The sequence below is a fragment of the Prosopis cineraria genome, unplaced genomic scaffold (genome assembly GCF_029017545.1).
Source record: "Prosopis cineraria cultivar Desert tree isolate PC_DT_omini unplaced genomic scaffold, ASM2901754v1 PC2, whole genome shotgun sequence".
In the NCBI taxonomy this organism is placed as follows: domain Eukaryota; kingdom Viridiplantae; phylum Streptophyta; class Magnoliopsida; order Fabales; family Fabaceae; genus Prosopis; species Prosopis cineraria.
Genome location: NW_026555333.1, coordinates 40,567,093 through 40,590,989, shown reverse-complemented (window position 1 = coordinate 40,590,989; position 23,897 = coordinate 40,567,093). Strand labels below are relative to the sequence as shown.

Below are 23,897 nucleotides of genomic sequence, written 5' to 3'. Positions count from 1 at the left end.
GAAGCAAACTTTTAAACAAAAGGTAATCTTTAATCAAAACCTACTTAGGCCACTTAAAACTTGTTAAACAATATCGGGGGAGGGGGCAATGAAATTTGAGCACTCAAAACTTAGACTAATGTAAATTAAAGATTTCAATATTTCTTTTAAAAATGACCAAAATAGTTTCCCACTTCTTTTCTTTTTAATATAATCACTCAATCTCTAGCATTACATGATATTTCAAATTTTACAAAAATCTATCATTATATTTTTATGAAAAAACATCCTTAGACATTTATAAGATAAAGTCATAACTCCAAAAAGTTCATACAGCAATTATATTGCAATATGAGCACCTGACAAGACAGGCTTTGAGCTAAAATTAAGGAATTGTTGATGGTTAAAAAATAAAAAGAAGAAAGTGTGCCATAAATCAAGTGGCATTGTGATAAATAAATAACCTACTAAAGATTGTACATTCAATACAAGAGAGAACAACACATTAACTCGTACAAAATAGTTTTGTATTGATAATGTTAGGAGTAAATAAAGACAATGGTATCCAGAGAAAAAAATTAAATACAACAGTAAGCTAAAATCCACTAAGAGGATTCAGGCTTAGTGGAGTGCTGAGGGCTGAGGGCAGAGGAGCAGAATCCACTAATCAAGAATCCACTCGGAACTATCTGAGTCCAATGCTGTCCACCATGAGTTGTACAAGGTCAGGAAGCTTGAGCTGCCCACAAAAGAACCTTGGGATTCCAAAGCCTTCCACTTCACAACACCGAGACTGAAGATCTGTCCAGTTCAGTGGAATCTCAACCATCTGAAGCTACTTTAGGCCAGACCCGGATGGAAAATTTTGATCGAAACCCCCAGGGATGAACACAGGAAGCTGATTTGACAGTGAGTCCCTTTTATATCTAGGATCCCGAGGTAGGTTACCCGCTGTGCTATCTTGGGCCTCTGCTGAGTCAGTTGATCCTTCATTTTTTGATCTATCCTTAACAGGGACACTCAAGCGAGGACCACCGAAAAAGATAGAGTCTCCTGTGTACATCAGATTTTGTGATTGCTGCACTGAAGATCTGAGGATAGATGATGATGAAGATGATGAGTCTTGTGCAGGATTCACTGGTCTTCTCCCATAATTGCTCATTTCGGCAGTTAATTGTGGCAATTCTGTTCGCAGTGATGACCGATTATTTCGAGCTTCAGAGGCCAATAAAGGAACTGATACATATCGGCCAGCTTCTTGATCCCAGACAACTGATGTTCGTTTTACGTCTCGCAAAAGAGACGTGCCAGATGCTGAAAGCAATAATGGATCATTACTGACCCCCTTCTGTGTCAATCTAGCATCAAATCCCAAAGATGGATTAGATGCTACTGGGTTATTGACAGTTGAGAAAGTGGCTTTAGAAGTTAAAGTAGGATTAGCTGTCAAGCCAGGAATTGAGGCACCTGCACTAAAACCACCCAAAGCACGACCGTGGGGAAGAGGGCTAAGCGTAACTGCTTCATGAACATGGCTTGGACTGCTGAAGCTACTCATACTTTGAGTTCCAGTTTCATACTCGTCACGGCTGCCCTGACTAGGAGCAATAGAATTTCTTACTGGAGATAATCGCAGCTCATTCTTGATTTCTTTGTTAGCACCATTCTCTGTGCTCAAACTACTCCTGATGCTCATGTTGCCGCTAGAGCTAAATTCTGAATCCTGTAATCGCCGGTTATCAACTGGCCGCAAAACTGAAGAAGATGCCCTAGCTTTGGCAGCTGCTTTCATAGCTTCTTGTGAATCCAATTTTGCAAGCCTCCAAGCACTGAGACGAACAGCCCTCTTTGGCATTTTTTGCCCTCTTTCAGCAATCCCAGCTGCATCTGGATCAACAGTTGATGGTAACATTCCGGGCTCCAAGTGAGGCACAACCTCATCCTAAAATCCATGTTAAGCAAATTTTAAAAACAAAAGCAACATTTTCCGTCATGTCAAGAACTGTCAGAAAGAAGTAAACATATAACAAATAAATAAGAATATGAAAATGCTATTCCTTTCATTAAATTCAAGTTCTCAAAAATTCAAAACATCAGCAGCATTTAGGTACTAGGGAAAATTCTCTGAATGAGTTGTATTTTGGCACATGGATCGCATACCATTAAGTTTATTAGTTTACTAACTTTCATATGTAGCCTGAAAGTCAGTATTTCTGGTCAAAGTTTGGTAGATATTCAATACTCCTAGTCTTCGTAGGGCTGTTGGGAAAAAATAGCCAGAAAGGATTCATTCAAGAACATAGGAACGATTCATTAAGATGGTGACAATGACAAGTCTTATCCCACTAAAAGGAAGATTCATTAAGACATAAGTTTAATATCCCAATGACATGACATATCAAAAGGTCCATTTGAAGGCACTGGTTTGCAGTTCTTTTTAATAAAAATAATGGATAACTTTTAGAGTCCTGTAATATTTACTCACTGTAAGTCTGTTATATCAAAATAAAAGCCAAAAATCTTCTCTAGGAAGTAAAGACAGAGTTTCTTATGCTTAGCAACAGATAAAAAAGAAATAAAAAAATAAATATAAGTACCTGATAATCCACAAATACTCTAGGAGGCGTGCACCATGCCCCTTTATACTGCAGACCAAAAGAACTTCCTCCACTCAATCCAGTTGTGGCAGAACCCGTTGGAGAGTAAAGCACATTTGCCATTTCCTCATCCACAGATGCCCCTCCAGGGGCTTCACTCATGGCTCTCATTGCTACTACGTACTCATAGGTTGTGATACCCTGATCCAATATGAAAACAAAAACACATATTAGCGTACTTTTACCAGCTGAAATCATGACTAAACAAGAATACAGATTTAATAGAGAGAAGACAGCCCAGATCATGACAAGGATTCTTAATTGTCACAGATGATAATAAGAGATGGTCTACATGCTTGGGCAGCTAGGTTCCCATGATATAAATAAGACTAGCCAAAACTCAGATAACAAATAATCCAAGAGTAAAGGTCCAGTTCAAATAACCGGCCACAATAAACAAAAAATAGACGGCACTAAACACATGTTCAAACCTAGTAGTTCAGAATATAAAATAGAACTAATTGAAACGTATAAACCAACATAATTCTAATTGAAGATAACACTCAAGCTAATTTCAAATGCATGGAAAAGTTATCCAACATATAACTTAAAACAAATAATACTTAGTAAAATTGATGACAATTTCCAACAAGATCAATAGCCATCTCTGGCATAGAATTCCCTTTATTAAACTAAAATAGCATAGCAGTAGCTCATCACAAACAAAAGATGGGGGACAAATAAAGAAAAAGAACAAAAGCAACCTCAGATCCACAGCTAATGAGTCACTGACCTTCCTGATTAGTATCATGTGGAAAAAGAAAAGCTCACCCAAAGGCACGCAAGCCAGGACAGAAACAGCAGTACATACAGCCTACACATAATGAATTTGGCGTTAGAACAAAATTTCCAAATACTCTTAATAAAATGTAAAGCCAGGATTACTATACAACATGATGTTTAAAGTCATACCACAACTGTTGCAAATGGGGGACGAGAGAATCCATTTCCAAGTCTATCAATAATTTCGGATTCCATGCCTCTCTTGTTCACAAAGAAGCGGACTAAAACAGCAATACCCACTCCAGCTTCGATAACAAGCTGAAACAGAGTGTAACAAGAATTTTTTTTTTTTTTTAAAAGGCATCATACCTACCAAAGCAAATAACTTTCAGCAATTTAACAATTTGTACAAATAAATAAAATACATACCCACATGAGACTGAAGGCCATGAGAGCAATGAAAGTAACATAATTTTTGTGACCCACACAATTGTTAAGCCACTGCAGTAACGTTACACAATCAAGAAAATCAGAGTTAAAAGAAATTACATAATTATGACAAAAAAAAAAAAACTCAACAGTTCCCCATATTATGTGCCCTCGCTCAGCATTTAATAACATACCCTACAATGGTGATCAAAGCCATCAACACATTTATCACAACTTCTACAGTGTTTACTGAACTTCCGCACCTGAAACATGGAAATGTTCAATATATATATGTGTGTGTGTAAAATAAAAATTCAAACTGATAAAAGGAATACAAGGACAGGGGTGGGGGGAGTCACAAAATTGAATACTAATTCAAATGCCTCCATTTGCAGCTGTATGCAAGTTTAGATGCTTTATGCTTATAAAAATTGGAATAAGAAAAGGGTTAAGGTATACATCTACCCTCAATGTTTCAATGCAAGCGCATCTGGTTTCCTTAATTTTTTCTTGGCACCATTTTGCCCCAACATTTTTTAATTTGGTACAATTTCACCCTACCATCAGGGTTTGACCACTTTGACCATTAATTTGACCTTGGAATGCCATGTTAGCTACCACGTGGTATATTTTAAAAATTAAAAATAAAAAAAAAAGATAACAAGATACACGTCAGATCTCCCCTTCCCCATGTCAAATCTGAAATTAGTTCCCCTTCCCCTTTCCTCAATGTCTTTTCCTCAATGTCTTCTTCACTCACTTCTTCCTCTGCTCCTCTCCAACCGAACAAGTCCCTCTCCCCCTTCCTCATCTTCTTCATGCTGCTATCATCTTCACCCTCTCCTTCCCCTGCTCTTCTCCGAGTGATGATGGCTTTCACCAGATGTGTCGAAGGGATTCAGATGCTCTTCTTCACCCTCTCCTTCCTCTTCTCTTCTAAGGTGTGACCCCTTACCCAAATGAGGAACCCAGGTGGGTTGTTCAGTGGCAACAAAGAGGTTTCAAGATGAATTCAATTTGGCGTTCCTTGTTTTGGGATTTATTGGTTTTATTGTTCAATTTTAATGATTTTGACGAAAATCTGAGCACATGATTTTCAATTTGTTGATTTGTGGAAGAATGTTGTCGATTTTTTTAGTTTAGCTTGTAGAGCAGCAGGGGCACGAAGGTGAAGGAAGAGTGAGCTTAAGCATGATCTAGGTTTGTCAAGTTGGGTTGAAATGCACTATCTCTTCCCTATGCGATCTGGGCTTATGCTTCTAAGTTAATCTTATCTCCTTTATGCTTGCAAAAATTTGGGTTTATTGAAACCCTGTTAATTTTGAGGGGTTGGAGGGATTGTGGTTAATTATCTGGGTTCATGCAATCTAGGTTTATCGATTTGGGTTAATCGCTTTATGCTTTTGGGTTAATCTTATCCAATGCATTCATCATCGTCCCTATGATTTTTTGTTCTAGTTTTTCTGGACAATTTGGTTGCTAATTGAAAGCTGCTTGGGTGATTTGGATATAATTTTCTCTCATTGTTTGATTGTTAATTTCTTCTTGAAACTCTGTTAATTTCAAGGGGTTGGAGGGATTGCTGTTAATTATCCAAGGGTTGTTACATTGATAAAGAAAGATGATGAAGTTTGGGTTACGTTGGAGGTGATAAAGTAGTTGGGGTTTGGGTTTGAAGATTGATGATGAAGTTGATGAACTTCAAAGAAGATGAAGTTTGGGCTTGAAGGTTAGAATAATCATAATCATTGATGATTTTCATCTGGGTTTGGTTCTGTTTTCTTTCTTATTTTTAATTTTAAAAAATATGCCATGTGGCCTCTAAAATTGGGATTAACAGCCAAACTAACAATCAAGCAGGTCAAACCTAATGACAGGGCCACATTGTATCACTTTGAAAAATGTTAAGGTACAATTGCACCAGAAAATACTTTAGGAAATGAGGTGTGCCTAGCTGGAAACATTCTGGGTAGATTTGTACTTTAACCCAAAAGAAAATGTGCACCAAATTCATTGTGCTAAGAAATTTTAGAAATACATGATGAAATCAAAGGATTTCAAACAGCATTGTCACAGTGTGATCATAGTAGTAATGGTTGCTATAGGCCAAAATATGATTAAGGTCCAACATTATCTAAAGTTCTTGCTTAGACCATCAGTCCTTTATCAAGAGATGATGGCATCCCAGAATTCAAAAATGATAAATGGGCTTCATGGCATAAGTTGATGTAACAAAAACAAAATATTAGGATATAAAACCAATTAAACTAACCAGGACCAGCAAGAACTTAAAAATGAAATATCAATGCTATACAAATCAGAGTCATGATGCAATACCTCAGCATTGCACAAAGTGCAGAACAGAGCATCTTCACCACCACCTTGCTGCTCAGCTGCTGCTTCCTGTTTCCGGCAATCTTCATGCACAAATAATATACAGAGAATTCCACCAATTACATTACATGAACTTCTCTTATTATGATCCCCTGAGATATCTTCTCTGTCAAGATATTCCATAGAGCTTTTCTTGCTCATATTAGTCATAGACCTTTTAGATGCTGATGACGGAGATGAATGTTCGCCTGCAACAATTTCATCGTTTTCTGAAGGTTGGTGCTTCATTGTTAAATGATGGTCTGAATTGAACTTGTGTTCCACACTTGGATCAAATTTAGACATAATGCCAGGATCTGCAGGATTAATTGCAGTACATCTGATATAAAGAATAAAAACAACGAGTGCCTGCAATGTCAATGACAAGAATGAGGCAGTGGTGTAACTGCTCTTTTTATAGGTAAATTAAAATAAGCAATAAATCAGGCATATATTAATTAAGAAGGTGCCAAATGTAACCCTCGGTAGCATAGCACTCAACCACCAAAATACACAACAGTATTCTTACAGAATGTCTCCTCTCTTTACAACCCCAATGAAAATAACAGAGAAGGGAGTCCCCCTCAAGAAGCATGCACCAACAATCCAAATGGTGATCCCATTGTAACTGAACAGAACAAATCCAAATATAATGAATTCATAAAGCATTTATCAATACATTTTAGAATATAAATATAGAATTGTTATCATTTTTTGGCATATTAGTGTTAAATTTATTAAATTACACCACTTATAGAAGGATGTAGTTAGCTTAGTAGTAATCTTGCATTTTATCTAAACAAGAGGGCAAGGGTTCAAGGATAAAAGTCTTCCCTAGAAATTCAGTGTTTCTAGTTGCAATTTTAAGACCATGGAAGTAACCTATGGAGCAGATAAACATCCAACCTACTATTATGTTGGTCAATTCAGACTAAAACATTTCAGAGATGCATTGAATAACTCTGGTTGAAGGGGCTGAATTCAACTGATCCAGAAACTCTGGTTGGTCAAGCCTGGTTTCTTCAACATTGCAGGAAGGTCTTCTTATACCAGAACATATTTATTGAAAAACCTATAGAAAAAGTGATATAAAGTTTTATAGGATTTTTGTTTAATGATAAAAAGTTTTATAGGAAAAAGAAATCAAAAAAGGAAGCGTAATGTTGCTAAGATCCCTTTCCCAAAGTGATGGAAAACAGTAAAAAGAACTAAGTATAAGCAAAATACACAGAAAAAACCCTTGCAAGTGAACAAATTGATTGACAGTACAAGTTTTCCTAATCGTTCACCAAATTAGGAATCTCTGAAATGCTTTCCACAGAATTTTTCCCAACCCTCCTCTCTCTTTCTTCCTCCTTTCAAACCTCAAAAATACCCTCAATTCCATCCAAAACAGTGACACTATATGTATTTTCTATGCAAACAGTATTGGCCACTTTGGCCAAACAGTATTGTATTCTTGTTCATCTTCTGTGTTTTCTATATTTATCAGTATCTTTCAGTAATAGCATAAGTAAAGTTTAGGAGGCCGTCAACTTTAACCTTTCCCATTCAGTATTCATAAGTCTATGCAATTATTAAGCTTTGCATGTACCATATATCAGTCCAATCTAGAAGTTTCAAAATAGGGCAGCACAATTTTACCCACATAGACTCGTTACTACTGTCTTTGTTTACAGTCAGCCTCAGGTATCACATATGTACCTTGATAATCAAGGTGAATTTCACAGCCAAATATAAATAGTTCATTTTTGAATATGAAGTTAATTTGTTAAACATCCATTAAAACTAAATTACAACAAATCTCCCATATGTACCTCAATAAATAAGGAAGCTGTCAATTTTAACCCTTCCTATTTACAAAGTCTAAGCAGTTATTAGGCTTTCCATTCACCAAATCTTAGTCCCAGCTACAAATTTCAAAATAGTGCAGAGAAATTTTATCCACATTGATTTTTTCACTGTAATTTCAAGATAGTGCAGAGTAATTTTATTCACATGGACTTTTGTATCATTTTTTTACAGTCAGATATCTCGTGTTAAATTACTATTAGTATCTACACCAGTAGCCAATGGATTATAGTAATTGGATGTCTATTTTCAGATCTTACACATGTCATGTATTTGGGTTCATAGGAGTATAATATGATCTACAAAACTTAATCTTCACAAACAAATTAATATATTAAACAATAATAACCAATATCCACCCACTAAGGTTAAATTAGCCGTTGGCCAGATAACTGAACAGACGAAATCAATTTACCTCAGTAGCCAAAAATATTAACTAAAAGGCCCTTCCTCTCATGCTTCAGAAAGCCATGAGCCAGGATCACTCTCCATATTTGTTAAAATTATATTACTCAATATAACTAAAAAAATTGATAAGTCAATATAATTAAAGTTTGGTATTAAAAAATAAAGTTAACTCACATACCACTGGAGAGTAGACACCAATGAAGATGTACTCCCAAAGATGACCTCCAACGAAGGGAGCAAAGAAAGCATAGAAAGCAACCACCAAGAAGCAGAATACAGTGATAGCCACAACCTATTTACAGCCAACAATTTAAGAAAAATAAGTTGATATGCCTGCAAGTGATAAATTACAAGTAATTCTGAGAAAAAGAAGTCAATTTAATCAAAATGCTAAACCACAAATATACCAATCGGACCACTAGGGACAACAAGTTTGGCATGTTACTGGGAAAATGATACATTTTATTTATCATAAGTAAGTAGCACATTATTTCCTTTGCTTTGTTTTTCTTTTCTTTTCTTTTCTTTTTTTTGGATAAAATAGAAACTTTGTTAATAAGAAGAGAGAGCAATACACAAACAGTAATTACAGGCTTGTTTGGCTTCTGTTTCCATTTTTATTTTTCAAAAATTTTTTGTAATATATTTTTCAAAAAAATTTTAAAAACAAAACAAAATAAAAATCCACATGGTTATATTAATTTAAAAATAGTTTTAGAATTAAAAAATAGTCTACTAGTGCTAGTGGGTAATAGTGGTGATTTATGATAGAAATTGATCAAGCTAACTATATTTCTTAATAATCAAATATAATGTGTTTTGAAAACAAATAAAATGAAATAAAAATAACTTTAAGAAGTTTCCTTTTTTTTTTGGTGTTAAATAAGAATAGTTTTCAAAACAATTAAAGTTGAAACACTTATCCAAATGAGTTTTTTAATTTTTTTTTTAAAAACAGAAAACAGTTTTTGAAAACAGAGACCAAATAGATCCTAAGACAACTCAAAAGTGATTTCCAATAACAATGAAAATCCGAGATGGCCACCCCCTTCCACTCCTTCAAACCAGTGTTGTTAAAGGCGAAAGGCGCACTCAAGGCACAAAGTTGGTAAAACGCCTTAGGCGCAAGGCGCTACAAAGGCGCACGCCTGAGTGAAGCAAGGCGCTACTATAGATAAAATGCATAATACATAGATTATAGACAACAAACCATAGATAAAGTGATAAATATAAATCTACTTCAATCATAAACTTCTACAAAATTACAACAAAATAATATAAACTATTCCAATAATCAATCAAGTGCATAAAATGTCTTTAAAATATGAAAAAACAATATTGAGGCCTATAAAAAAATCAAACTAGAAATCTGAATCAGATTCAGATGTGGCAAGCTCAGGACTTTCTCCTCCTTCATTGTTGGATTTATATCTTTCATCGTCTTCCTCTAACTCATCTGAATCAAAATTTGCAAGTTCCTCAATGTTGGTAATCGGTTGTTTTCCTTTAGCTCTAGATGAGCTAGCTTTTTTTCCTTTAGCTTGGCTTTGGCTTCTTGTTTGTTTAATTGGTTCTCCAACACCTGCTGCTGATGCAACAGCCCCCCATGTTAACTCTTCATTCTCATCATCACCAAAAACACGCTCATCTGCTGCGTCCTCATCGACATCCATCATACTACCAAGTAGCCATTCATTACTTTCATCAATATCCGCCAAGGAAATGGGATCTACATCTTGCCTATCATATCTATTTTTCAGTGCTTGATTGTATTTCACAAAGACCAAATCATTGAGTCTATCTTGAGCAAGCTTGTTCCGCTTTTTTGTATGAATCTAAGTGGAAAAATCATATATAATAATTAATTATCTTAATATGAAGTGAAGATATGATAAAACATAGCATTGACCTATTTTAAAAAAATTGAAATATTTAAATTTAACCTGTTCAAACACACTCCAATTACGTTCACAGCCTGATGCACTACAAGTAAGGCTTAGTATTCTGATTGCCAAATGTTGTAAATTAGGGCTAGAGCTTCCATAAGAAGCCCACCATTCCGCTACAAAGTCATAAAAATAATACATAATTATTTAACATTTTAACTAAATTAGTAAAACTAGGACTATTAAATAACTAATGTGTGATTATAATCTACCTGGAGCTCTTGTTTTCCTTGTTCTAATGGCCAAATCAACCCCAAAAAGTCCCTCTGCTCTTTTATATATTGTCAATTCATTCATGATCTTCTCTTGGGCGGTTGGGTCTTTCACAAGTCTCCCTATGCAAGATATTAGGCCCCTAGTGATTTCTTCATCAAACTCTATATCTGGGTTGTCATAATAATATTCTGGATTTAGGAGATGAGCTGCAGCATGTAGAGGTTGATGAAGTTGGCAATTCCACCTTTCATCAATAATATGAAAAATCTCTCTATACTTATCTTCATTATTATCAAATGCCTTTTGAATTGCCTCTTTGGCTCTATCCATTGCTTCATATATATAACCCATGGCTGGTTTTTTTTCATTATCTACAAGTCTTAGCACTCGAACAAGAGGTCCCATAACTTTTAATATATAAGAAACAGTATTCCAAAAAGAAGGCATAAGCACACTTTCCTTTAGGTTCTCTTGACCACTTACTTGATTCCCACTTCTCTGAAGTAAACATAGTCCTCAATGCAGTTTTCTGTTGATGAATGCTTTTAAGAGTAAGATATGAAGTACAGAATCTAGTTTTGCCAGGCCTCACCAACTCCTTTTGCTTAGTGAACTCTCTCATCATATTTAGAAGTCCTACGTGGTTATATATATACCCTGTCAAATTGATTGCTCTTGCCAAAGTCTTTGATACCCTAGAAATTTTTCCAATGTCTTCTAATATAAGATCTACACAATGTGCTGCACATGGTGTCCAAAAAAGATTCAACCTTTTCATTTCTAATAATTTACCAGCAGCTTTAAAGTTAGACCCATTATCCGTCACTATTTGAACAATATTCTCTTCCCCAACATGGTCAACAAAATCATCAATCAAATTGAACAATCTTTCTGCTGTTTTAACATATGATGATGCATCAACAGATTTTATAAACATTGTGCCAACTGGGCAATTCACTAAAAAATTTATCAAGCTTCTATTTGTTCGGCTAGTCCACCCATCAAGCATAATGGAACAGCCTTTTCTTTTCCACATATCTCTATGATTTTTCATCATATCATTTGTAAGTTCAACTTCTTTCTTCAAAATTGGCACCCTCAACTCATAGTAACTTGGGGGTTTTAGATTTAGACCATATTGTCCAATAGCTTCAATCATAATTTTAAAGGAATCCATGTTAGCAACATTAAATGGAATGCCAGCTTGGTAGAAAAATCGACCAATGTATTGACAAACCATAGCTCTTCTCTCCTTATCAAATTTATCAGTTATATTTCCATCTCGCAACTTTCCTTGTTTTCGTAATTGAATAACTTGCTCTGGTTTCCTCATAAAAGAATCCATGGAACCTTTTTGTCTAGGCTTCTTTGATGTAAGCATAACATTTTTTCCTTTCTTTCCATACAACTCCTCCTCCTCCTCCTCTTCTTCACCATGCATACTTATATCCACAACATTTATAATTGGATTATCATATGTCTCTTTTTCTACCTTTTTTTTGTCCATGTAATCTTGCAACTCTTTCCTCACATTATCAGGACACTTCAAACATTTAGCAGCATTCCTATTACCTCCAACTTGATGCAACTTAGCTCTATGAATCCCTCCTTTTGTAGATTTGTTACAAAAGGAACAAGTTACAGTATTGGTGTCATTTGGGTCACTCAAGAAATTATATTTCCATCCAGGGTCTTTTCTCTTATTTTGTTCTTGTTGCTTGTTTTGAACTTGACCACTACTTTCAGCCATGGAAGCACTAAAAACTGGGGAAAAATACCAGGAAAAACCAAAAAAGAGAGTGAAAAATTAAAGGTTTGTTTTTTGAATAATTGTTCTGTGTGTTGTAGTGCTAAAGGCCTAAAATCAAGCAAATCAAATAAGAAAAATAGAAAATAATATGATGTTTGAACTTTGAAACTTAGAAGTTAGAACCTGATTGTTAGAGTGCAAGATGTGCAAGACGTGCAAGACGTGATCCTTGGAGATATTGCTCACTTGCTCTAAGCCTCGAGACACACTGATGCCAATACCAAAGAACAGTAATAGGTTTTCTTTTTATATCTTAAAAAATATACATTGGGAGGGATTTTAAAGTCTTAAACTTTCCTAAAAATTTTCCTTCAGATAGCAAAATTTTCTCAATCATATTTAAAATTTAAATCAAAGATAATTTCTTATAATTAATTAAAATCTTTTTCTATATATAATATTTTTCATTATCTTTTATTTAAAATTCAAATCTTCCCTAATTTATTATATGTTATATGTTTCTCCCACAAGATAGGATAGGATTTGTTAAATCTTTTATAATTATCTCAATCATATTTAAAATTTAAATCAAAGATAATTTTTTATAATTAATTAAAATCTTTTTCTATATATAATATTTTTTATTATCTTTTATTTAAAATTTAAATCTTTCCTAATTTATTATATGTTATACGTTTCTCTCACAAGATAGGATAGGATTTGTTAAATTTTTTATAATTATTTACTATATTTTTTTATCATATTTTAATGGATTTTGGTTAAAAAAAATTATATTCTAATGGATGATATTCAGTCCACGATGCTGAACTTATGGCCAGCTAGCATACTCGCACGATACGGTCGTACCCAACTCCTGCTCTTCTTTTTGGTGGAGATACAGTCGGTGGAGTGCAGACGAGTTCTCGTCTCTGATTCTTGCATACCCAGTCGACACCGGCAGCCGAACAAGAACCAACTCCTACTCTTCTTTTCGGTTCTTTCACACCCAGTCAGCATTCTTCACTCCTTCATCTTCCTTTATCGTCTTCTCTTCTGAAATCTTACGTCTTTGTCTTCTCTTCTAATCTTCTCATCTTCACTGCTGCCAGGCGCTGACAGTCGCGCGCCTTTAGGATATGCGAGGCGCACAAGGCGCTCAAAGGCGAGCGCCTGAGGAAACCCATCGCCTCTCTTCACTTGAGAGGCGATGGCCAAGTTCAGCGCCTCGCCCAGGCGCCTTAGGCGCTGAGGCGAGCGCCTTTTACATCATTGCTTCAAACAAAAGTACAAAACAACATAAGCTGGAGGTCAATCCTCTCCCAAAGCTGAGTGGAAACAAACATTATTAAAAAAATTTCTGTTGCATTCCAACCAAAGGCATCCCAATCCTATGAAAACTAGATGTGCAAAAGAAGTTTATGCACCTTATTTGCCCTAAACCCAGAAACTTAATATAACAAAAAGAAATAAAGAAAGAAAGGAAAGGAAAGCAAAACACTGTCCACCAGCTGGGAAAACCTGCTCAACTCTTTTTCTTAGTTGAGATTTAAGAAATAGATAATTTTCTTTTCACTGGATATGCAGATTGTACATGGAAGTCTGCAAGCCAAAATCAATTAGAAACCCAAAAATATGATTTGTAAAATAGAGTTTATATGATTTTTGGATAAATTTTTAGGGAAGCATAATTGGAAAGCTGAATTAACAAATTAGTAATAGTGACTTATAAGATAACCATAGTTTTGAGTTCATAATTGATTTTGATATGTATAGGGGTGTTTGGCTATTTTTAGAAAAATATTCATTCTTGATTTTGACATGTATAAAGGGTATTTTTAGGAAAACATAACCAAATATATTCAAAATTAATCATATTAATCAATTTTTCCTAACGGATATCCAAACAGGCCCTTAGTTATTAACATATCCCATTACATTTAACTATCCCATCTTCCACAACCTTCAACCCTTTCTTCAAGTAATGCACTCCTTTTTTTTTTTGGGTTAAGAAAGGTTAGGCACAGATCACCTAATCCCCCGCATCGGGTCGGCCACTTAAAGGTAAAGTTTTCCATTCCCAAGGATCGAATGCTCAACCACTTGGTTAAGGGGTGAGGCGTTGAACCACCATGCCAACGAACGTTGGGTAAGGAATGCACTCCTTAGCCAAAGTGTTCTAGTCCTATAGCCCAAAATTGACAAGACAAACTGCAGATAATAAGAATGGTAACTTCTAATTTCCAACTCACCATAGCCTATGCTATTCATGAGACAAGAATTCTCTGCCAATTTCCAAAATGCATTGAAGCCTGAAGTTCTATTTGATATTCTGAACTCTAATGCTTAGAGGATAAGTGTAACAGCTTAATACTGAACTATGTTATTAGGAGCTTGGGCCTAGGCCCACTAAAATTATTACACTAAGACACTAGCATCCTTTCTGTTCAGCATCATCTTACCTCTTACCCCTGAAGCAAAACAAACGAAGGAGTTTCCCCCTGTGGTTTAATCACTGTCTCTATCCTTATGATTCATCAGTATTCATAACTGAATACTTTCAAAACAGAAGGGAACTGTGTTATACTCCAACTCATTATAAATTTTAGCCAAGAAATGTTTGTTTGGTTCATTACTCAGTATCACAAGAAAGAGAAAAGGACAACAAAGGCCTACTTAATTTTACCTTAAAATAATTTAATATTAATTGCTTGTTTATCTTCAGAAGATAACTCAACAGGAAAAATATATTGCTGAGAACACAAAAAGGTATCAATTGTGTTGACTGCTTGAAATCCCAAGAAAACATAGACAATTCATCTGCCTCAGAAAAGCTTGGGAAGATAATCAGAATCCCTTCAGTTAAGTCATATGTAGGACCTTAGATCTCAGATAAAAAAGGAGGGGCAATAACTTGTCATGCCAGAGACACGTTACAATTTACACATGAGCAAGATGGTAGAAACAGTTATTTTCTTCACATCTTGTGAAAAGAGGTTAAGAGGAAGAAAAAGTACACTATCACCCGAAAACAATCCTCTGAAGTAGGGGATCTATGAATTTGGTGAAGATTGTTTCATTGGGAAAGAGGAGGGGACAAAGCAAGTTAAGGAAATTTCACGGATCCTCTACTCTCCCGCTACGCCTCGGATCAACTTTACGCAAAGGAGTAGAATGATTTTAGTTAAACAAGCTTTAAAACCCCACTCATTCCTCTCGAAGAAAAACACTAACGGAAGCAGAAATAAACGTGCGAATCACCAACAATGCAGAAAACCAATTTCCCAAGACAATTTTGGGAAAAGCGCGAGACAAACATTAGAAAATTTTCAGATATACGAAAACAAAAATGCCTCCATAAAAAGAGCCAAATAACAAAACGTTTCATGAAATACAAATAATCTTAGCGTGATTAAAACAAGGGCTGGGCATGCAAATTTATAACAAAATTCCTCTACAAATCTACATTATACTCAGAGTTCAAAAATTTGACCTTTCTTAGCGATTAGTTACAGAATTAGTAACTTAACCACGGTGCATGAACAAGAACGAGATACCTTTATTTAAAGTATAATACTCACAGGACAGAATACCAAATTCCAAGAATTAACCTATACAGACAAATGAAATGCACAGCCATAACACTAAATCACTTATTCTAACAACCCTAGTAAAAGATCGCTCAAGAAAACAAATTTCAGGACAAAAATAGAAAAAAAGAAGGGGAAAAAAAAGTAAGACTCAGAGTAGAGAACATGAGGACTCGCATTTACCTGAAATGTATGAGCTGGCAGTTGCCAGCCATGTTTTCTCACCATATCTGCTCAATTCAGGGCGAACCACGAGCTTCTCCACTGAGGTAAAGGCAAAGACAAAGGAGGGACTGGCGAGAGAAAGCGGAAGACCCTGCGACAAACAAGCAAGGCGGAACTCCCTCTTCAGGAGGCAAAAAGCCAAAGTCGAAAAAAATAAAGTGAAACTTGTAGTTATTATTATTATTTTAATTTTAATTTTATTTTAACTTAATTTTACTTTAATATTTTATTTATTTCTGAGAAAATTAATTATTTAATGGTGTTCAATTATAACTCAACTCTTTCAACTTTAAGCTGTTACAACTAAAAATCTATAATGTTGATTTTAGTTAAAAACTAGTGCTGAAACTTTAATTTAGTAAAATTTCTATAGTTTATGTATATAAAACATTACTCTTCAGACTTTAAGAAATAATGATTATTTTTTTTAATTTTATGTTTTAAAATATAAAGACCAATAGTTTTTATTGAATCTATTATCTGATGTTCCGGAAAGTTTGAGGCATTGCCAGTATCATCACTTATTTAAACTAATCTAAACCCCACGTTATGTGGAATTATTATTATCAACAATAATTTTTTAAATATTTGAAAAATTCCTTTATCATTTTTATTTAATACAACTGCATATTTAAATATTTAAATTTAAAATTTTAAAATAAACTGATTTGACTTCATTAATAGATACCAATAGTTAAAATAGTTAAAATTATACAGATAAAATTGCATCAAATTAAGGTTTGTGTTTTACTTGAATTAAAATTATAAAAATTGAGTTATATTAAGTCCATAGTTAAAGACTGGTTTTAACAGAGTCAAAATCATATAAATTGAATTACTCTGTATTAAAACTTAAAAATTTAATTTTAAATGAGTCAAACTAACTAAATAATTAATTTCTGTTCATTGTTTAACAGGAATATAACTTTTGAATATATAAAATATTAAATTTTTCACTTAAAAAATACTGCACAACGTACTTTGGAAAGAATTCAGTTTAATTTGTTATGGCATTGGTCCCACTGCCGAAAAAGCTTGGATGGAAAATCAAAATGATCATAAAATTTATATACTTAACTTTATATATTTAATATATTTATATTTTATTAAATCATGATAAGTGAATCTTAATATGTTAATAAAATTAATAATAATAATTTATTATAAAATAAATAATATATAAAATATCTACATGTCTTAATTTAATTAAAAATAAATATATTAAATATATAAAGTTAATTATATAAGTTTTTTTAAAAGCAAAAAAAAAATCTTTAAGCTGTGAAGTGTGCAAAGATTGAATAACAAATGTTGAAATCAAAGCATGACCAATAGTAAAATTTTTAAGAATTTTATCATCATTCACACTATACTTTCAAATAAATAATATTAAAATTTTTGGGCCAGAAAAAATAACAATATTAAAATTAAGGGTTTGATACTTTTAACTTAATGACAATTACTTTGAATGTTAATTGGATTTTTTAATAGAGTTTTCAGGAATTTCCAAATGCCAATTACATTTTCATCCATCTTTGATTTTTTTAAATATGTTTTTACTAGAATCATTTTTTTAATATCAAAACCTTAATTTTAAATAAGATATTCCTTATTCTTTAATTTATTTTATATTAATCCTTCAACTTTTGAAATCTGGTCAAAGGTTTTTTTAATTGTTGATGTAATAAGTGTAATTTAAATAGTTTTAAGGCTCAAAATAAATAATTATCAAGTTAAAAATATCTAATAAAAATCAAGTTAAAAATATTTTAATTTAAAAATTAAAAATTATAACCTTAAGAGATATCAGTTTTGTTGTCAAAAATATTTTATTAAAATATTAAAATATTTTTTTACAAACTTGGAATAAATATTTTTTATTTTTTTGGTTTGCATTGAAAACATTTTAATTATAAAAATAAATATTTAGTTCTTATACAACATGAGGTTGAACTTCTCAAATTGTGTCCTTCATCAAAAGTTAGAAAAATTATTCATTTAAAAAGTGTGGCCTTCATCAAAAGTTTTAACATCTTAAATTAAAATAATTTTTTACTTTTTTATAATGTAATGTAGTAATTATTTATTTAAGTCACAAAAATATTTCATTTATAATCAAGTCACATTCTCCATTATTTTTTTAACCGTGTAAACTGTCAAATGTTAGGACATTTTTTATACGAAATATTAGGATATTTTTAATCATTTATTTAAATTTAATGTATTATAATGAAACTTAAAAAGGTAAAATAACAAAAATGAAATCTAATTTAAAATTAAGAGATTAAATATATCTTTATGTCTTTTGAATGTTTCCAAAGTTAGAGCAGTTAGTAACTACATCAAAGGGTTAATATACCAGTATACCACTATGCCACCATTATTGCTTCTAAAAATAATCACTTGACTGGCCCAAAAAAAAATCTCTTGCTTCTCATTATTATCTTTTACCGCTTATACATGTAACCACTGTAACTATACCATACATACTTCCAATTTTATGGTACCAATTAAGAGACATTTTTTTTCATGAATGTGAAAAATGTGATATGAGTACAATTAGGGGTCAAAGGGTATATATGGGCTTGAAACCTGTTTAGATAAATAAATCAAACTAAAGGGATGGGAACTATGGCGACCCAGGTGCTCTCCTTGGCAAACTTTCCTATGCTGAAGACAGGTAGGCAGAATGCAGCGAAGGTGGATGATCAACTACAGCGAAGTATGAAGAAGAAGAGTAAATTAGATGCAATTCGTCCTGAATTAAAGGGATCTTATGCAGATCGGTTGACTGGAATGGATAAAGGAGGGAAGGAGGGGAAAGCAGAAGAGTAGGGTGAGAGAGTTCCTTTAGGGATTTCTGTAATCGAGCATGATAGAGGTAATGTGAGGATTCCAGAACTTGTGATCTCTGAAGAAGGTAAGCAGCGTCTTTGTGCTCCTTATCGGTCTAGTTTAATTGCGAAATTATTGGGTATAAGGATAGGGGTGCGTAAATTGGAGCCTAAGCTTCAGAATATGTGGGCAAAGTTTGGGGTTATTTCAGTGGTAGATCTTCAGAATGTTTTCTTTGTGGTGAAATTCTCCAATTGGGATGACTACCAACGGGCATTATGTGATGGACCCTGGTTAATTGCTGATTGCTACTTGACTATTAGAGAATGGAGGCGTAATTCTAATCCGATGACTGAAGCTGTTGAGGATGTTTTTGGTGTGGATTCATCTTACAAATTTGCCTTTAGAAAATTATGATGAGGAGCTTCTAGTAGCTATTAGTGATAGAATTGGGCATACTGTGAAGGTAGATGTTTCTACATCTAATCAATCTAAAGGAAAGTTTGCAAGGATGGGAGTCCAGGTTGATTTAACTAAGGCTTTGTATGCCCTATTTCATTATAGATGGCCGAGAGTACATTATTGAATATGAGGGATTGCATCATCTGTATTATTGGTGTGGAAAGTATGGTCATGTAAAGAAGGATTGTAAGGACAAGGTTGAAGCGAAGGGTTCAAGGGTTCAAGATGATGGTCGTATGGAGGAGGAAAGCGTAGAGAAAGTTCTTGGGCCTTGGAATAAGGTTCAAAAGTTGAGAAAGGGTAGAAGGTAAGGGTTTAAGGTCAAGGAAGAAGGGGGACTGAAATCTGGTTTGGGTTTGACTAGGTCACGCTTTAAGGGACTAAATGTTAAAGAAGTTCAATTTGTTAATGAAGAGCCTACAATGATGGTGCATGGTGGTGGAAAGGTTGATCAACTGAGATACAAACAAAAAGCTTTAAAGGAGGATAAATCATGGGAGGAAGTAGCAGAAAAATGGAGGAAGGATAGCTAGATGAAGTTTGTTAAAGAAGTGCAGACTATGAACCAATGTAGTGATAGGCGAAATAAGGGGCTGTTAAACAAGGAGGTTTTGGAAATGAGTAGTGATAAAGTAGAGCTGGAGGTTCCTTTGGATGATAGAACAATGACTGTGTACATAGAGCCTCTTAAGGATTTAAATCAAAATCACTAGTTATTACTGCGTAGAGTTACTGGTGAAAAGAGGAAGTTTGTTAGTAAAGGTGGTGGTAAACCTTCGGATGATATTTTAATTGAAAATGAGGAATTTGTGGAGGCTGATATTCCTGAAGAGGATTTTAGAAGTGCTATTATGTGCTTAGATTAAGCTGGATTCTAGTAGTCTTCTTAATCATTTTAGTTATGATGACTAAGAACATTTTAGTTTGGAATTGTAGAGGTACAGGGGAAAGGGAGGTTGTGAAGGGAGTTAAGATGATGATGGGGATGAGGAAACCATCAATTGTTGCATTATTAAAAATGAGAGTACCAGCTTCTAAAGCTAGGGATTTCTTTCGTAAGATTGGCTTATATTACTATTTGGCTATTAAGGGAATTGGTTTCGCTAGAGGTATTTGGGTGGCATGAGATGACAGGTATGTGGATCTCAGGCCTATTAAAACTCACCAACAGTTTGGTCATTTTCTGGTTAGATTTGGTTAAGAAGTGGAGTGGGCTCTTACGATAGCATATGTCAGTCCAAGGGAACATGATAAAAGGACATTTTGGAATGACATGTGTGGCATAGCTTTTATGATAAATGGTCCTTGGCTGCTAGCAAGGGATCTTAATGATATAAGGGGAATGAGTGAAAAGAAAGGGGGAGCTGAGGTTAATTTGACAGGTGTGAATTATTGATGAAAGAATTAATGCTTGTAATCTAATTGAAATGGAGTTTTGTGGTAATAAGTTTACTTGGAGAGGACCTGTCATACTAGGATACCAGCGTGTGTTTGAGAAATTAGATCGAGGACTATGTAATGAAGCTTGAAAACTCTTGTTTTAAGAAGGTATTGTCAAAGCTTTGCCAAGATTAGGCTGTTCTGACCATTATCCTTTATTGCTCAACTTGGCAGAGGATAGTTTTAGAGGTAACAGACTTTTTCATTTTGAGGCTGCTTGGCTTTTGCATGAGGATTTTGAGAATGTGGTAGAGCAAAATTAGAGGAAAAGTGGTGAAGTAGGGGAAAATTTGAAGGAGTTAAGTGGGGCTCTTGATAAATGGAATAAGGAGGTGTTTCTTAATATTCATAAGAGAAAAGGAACGTTGCTTGCTAGACTTGAAGGAGTTCAAAGGAAGATTAGTTTCTTTTAACAATCTTTTGACTACCTTTTTAAATTGGAAAAGGAACTCCAGGGGGAGTTGGAGTTTGTTTTGCAGCAAGAGGAATTTTTATGGTTTCAGAAATCTAAAGGTGATTGGATTAATGATGGAGACAGAGATACAAAGTATTACCATCTCAAGACTATTATAAGAAAACGTAGAAATAAGGTAGTCATGCTACAAAAGGAGGATGGTGAATGGGAGGAAGATCAAGAAGCACTTAAACATATGGCTGTTGATTTTCTTAAAGGGTTGTTTACTGATGAAGGGGGAATGGGTAGAAGTGTGATTTATAAATATAGTTTTCCTTGCATTAATGCTGGTTATTGGGATGACATGTGTAGGCCTTTATCTGATGAGGAATTTCAGAATGCAATGTTTTCGATTGGGGCTTTTAAAGCTCTAGTTGTGGATGGCTTTCTAGTTGTGTTTTTTCAAAATAAATGGAAGATTGTTAGGAAGGAAGTGTGTGCAACTATTTGTACTTTATTGGAAAGGAGAAAAGGAGATGAAGGATATTAATGGAATATTAATTGTGTTGGTTCCTAAAGTTAATAAGCCGGAAACCATAAAGCAAATGAGGCCAATTGCATTGTGTAATGTTTTGTACAAGGTTATTCCTAAGATCATTGTTAGTTAGATGAAACTGTTTTTGATTGAGTTGGTGGCTCCTAACCAAGTAAGTTTTGTTCCAAGGAGACATATTCAAGATAATATTGTAATAGCTCAAGAACTAATGCATAGTACGAAGAAGATAAGGGATAAAAAAAGTTTTTTTGCTATTAAAATTGATTTGGAGAAGGCTTATGTTAAGCTTAAATGGAATTTTGTTAAAGGAATTTTAACAAAAATGGGCATGAAGGAGGAGATGGTGAGTCTGACTATAAAGTGTATTAGCTCTGTATCAACCTAAGTGCTTTATAATGGGTCTAAAACTGAGATTTTTGAACCTTCTAGAAGGGTTCATCAAGGACCCTCTTTCTCCATATATTTTTATGTTGGCTACGAAGAAGTTGACTCATGTAATCCAGGATGCGGTGGAGGAGGATAGATGGAAAGCAATTAAAATCAATAGGAATGGGCTAATGGTAACATATTTGATATTTGCAGATGATCTTATATTGTTTGGTAAAGTGAATAAAGAGCAAATGGAGGTGGTGTTGCACTGTTTGAAGGTTTTTTTTGAGGGTTCTAACCAAAAGGTTAACTATATTAAATCTGCTATTTATTTTTCTCCTAATGTGGTTAAGCAGGTAAGGAAGGATTTAGTGAGTATGATAGATTTCAAAGAAGCGGAAGATCTTGGCACGTATTTAGGTGTCCCTTTGAGTTATGGTAGACAAAAAGCTAAAAGTTTAGGAAGTGTAATAGAGAAAGTGAAATGTGGACTAAAAGGATGGAAGGCTAGTTGTCTTAGTATGGCTGGTCGAGTGATGCTTGCTAAGGCTGTGGTGGGTTCTATTCCCATTTATCCTATAATGGTTACAAAGATCCCAAAGCATGTACTGGAGGATGTTCAAAGAGCTCAAAGATCTTTTATTTGGGGTCATGATGTTACAAATAAAAAGATATATTTGATTAGCTAGGACATTATTTAGAAGCCTAAGGAGTGTGAGGGCCTCAAAATTTTGAATTTGGAAGATATGAATGTGGCATGTTTGATGAAGTTAGTGTGGAGGCTTAGAGTGGAAAAAGAGGGGCTGTGGGTTGAAGTGCTAAAACACAAGTATAACAATGGGGAAGACTTTGGAGACTCTATAAAGGTAAACCAAAATGCATCTACGTTATGGAAGGATGTAGGTAAAGTTTAAGACAATTTAAATAGTGAGGCCTAGAAGAGAGTTGGTAATGGAAGGAAAACATTGTTTTGGGAAGATACTTGGCTTGAAAGGGGACTTGTCTTACGAAATGAAATGGTTGGACAAATTTCGTCAAATGAGGAAAAGTGGACAGTGGCTAATATAGTGGGGAGTAATAGGGATTGGAGATGGGACATGTTAGAAAGTAAATTGTCTGAAGGCATGCAATGGAAGTTAAGGGCCTTTGTTCCTCCTGATTTAGATAGGGAGGAAGATAGTCTTGCTTGGGGAGATGGAAGATCTCAGTATAATGTGAAGAATGGATATCGTTTAACTAGAGGAGATAAGTTGGGAGTGGAGGAGGCTAAGTGGGCTGTTTTTTGGAAGTAGAAGGGCCCTGAGAGAATTTGGGTTTTTTTATGGCAAATGTTGCATGATAGATTGCATACTAATAAAGTTAGGCACAGGAGATTGGGTGCTAGTGTGAGTTGTGGTATTTGTAGAGAGGTGGAATCTAGTATGCACGTGGTAAGAGATTGTAAAGTGGTGAAGGAGGTTTGGGGTTTTTTCAATGTAGAAACACAGTCCAATTTTTTTCTTAATAGACAGACAAGATTGGATTTTGATGAATTTAAAAGTTACAAACAGTTGGAGAGGCATATCGTGGGCTGTCCTATTTGGGGTAGCTTGCTCGTCCATTTAGAAGCAAAGGAATTTGAGGATCTTCCAGAGTGCTGATGAATTGGTGTAGCCAAGATGTATTGTAGGTTTTGCAGAGGAGATCATGAAAGTAAG

The 23,897-nt window shown here is 34.3% G+C and overlaps 2 protein-coding genes across 4 annotated transcripts; both read right to left on the bottom strand.

Annotated features, from left to right (window-relative positions):
- Window positions 1-406: 406 nt before the first annotated feature.
- LOC129302349 (probable protein S-acyltransferase 19) lies at window positions 407-16,264 on the bottom strand. 2 transcript variants are annotated; one of them, XM_054941160.1, is made up of 9 exons: window positions 16,103-16,264; window positions 8,599-8,712; window positions 6,126-6,530; window positions 3,983-4,051; window positions 3,789-3,860; window positions 3,549-3,677; window positions 3,370-3,450; window positions 2,577-2,777; window positions 407-1,921 (listed from the first exon to the last, which is right to left on the bottom strand). In XM_054941160.1, the coding sequence occupies exons 1-9, from the start codon at window positions 16,145-16,147 to the stop codon at window positions 815-817; spliced, it is 2,223 nt and encodes a 740-aa protein (XP_054797135.1). In that variant the 5' UTR covers window positions 16,148-16,264; the 3' UTR covers window positions 407-814. The 2 variants fall into 2 exon arrangements, with proteins under 2 accessions (XP_054797135.1, XP_054797136.1); XM_054941161.1 differs by lacking the exon at window positions 8,599-8,712.
- On the bottom strand, window positions 9,492-12,947 carry LOC129302350 (uncharacterized). 2 transcript variants are annotated; one of them, XR_008591260.1, is made up of 4 exons: window positions 12,516-12,947; window positions 10,579-12,346; window positions 10,364-10,482; window positions 9,492-10,255 (listed from the first exon to the last, which is right to left on the bottom strand). XR_008591260.1 is itself a non-coding variant. In XM_054941162.1 (3 exons), exons 1-3 carry the CDS (start codon window positions 11,027-11,029, stop codon window positions 9,782-9,784), a joined length of 1,044 nt encoding a protein of 347 aa, XP_054797137.1. In that variant the 5' UTR covers window positions 11,030-11,697; the 3' UTR covers window positions 9,508-9,781. The 2 variants fall into 2 exon arrangements, 1 of the variants encoding a protein (XP_054797137.1); XM_054941162.1 differs by lacking the exon at window positions 12,516-12,947 and having other exon boundaries at window positions 9,508-10,255; window positions 10,579-11,697.
- Window positions 16,265-23,897: the final 7,633 nt, after the last annotated feature.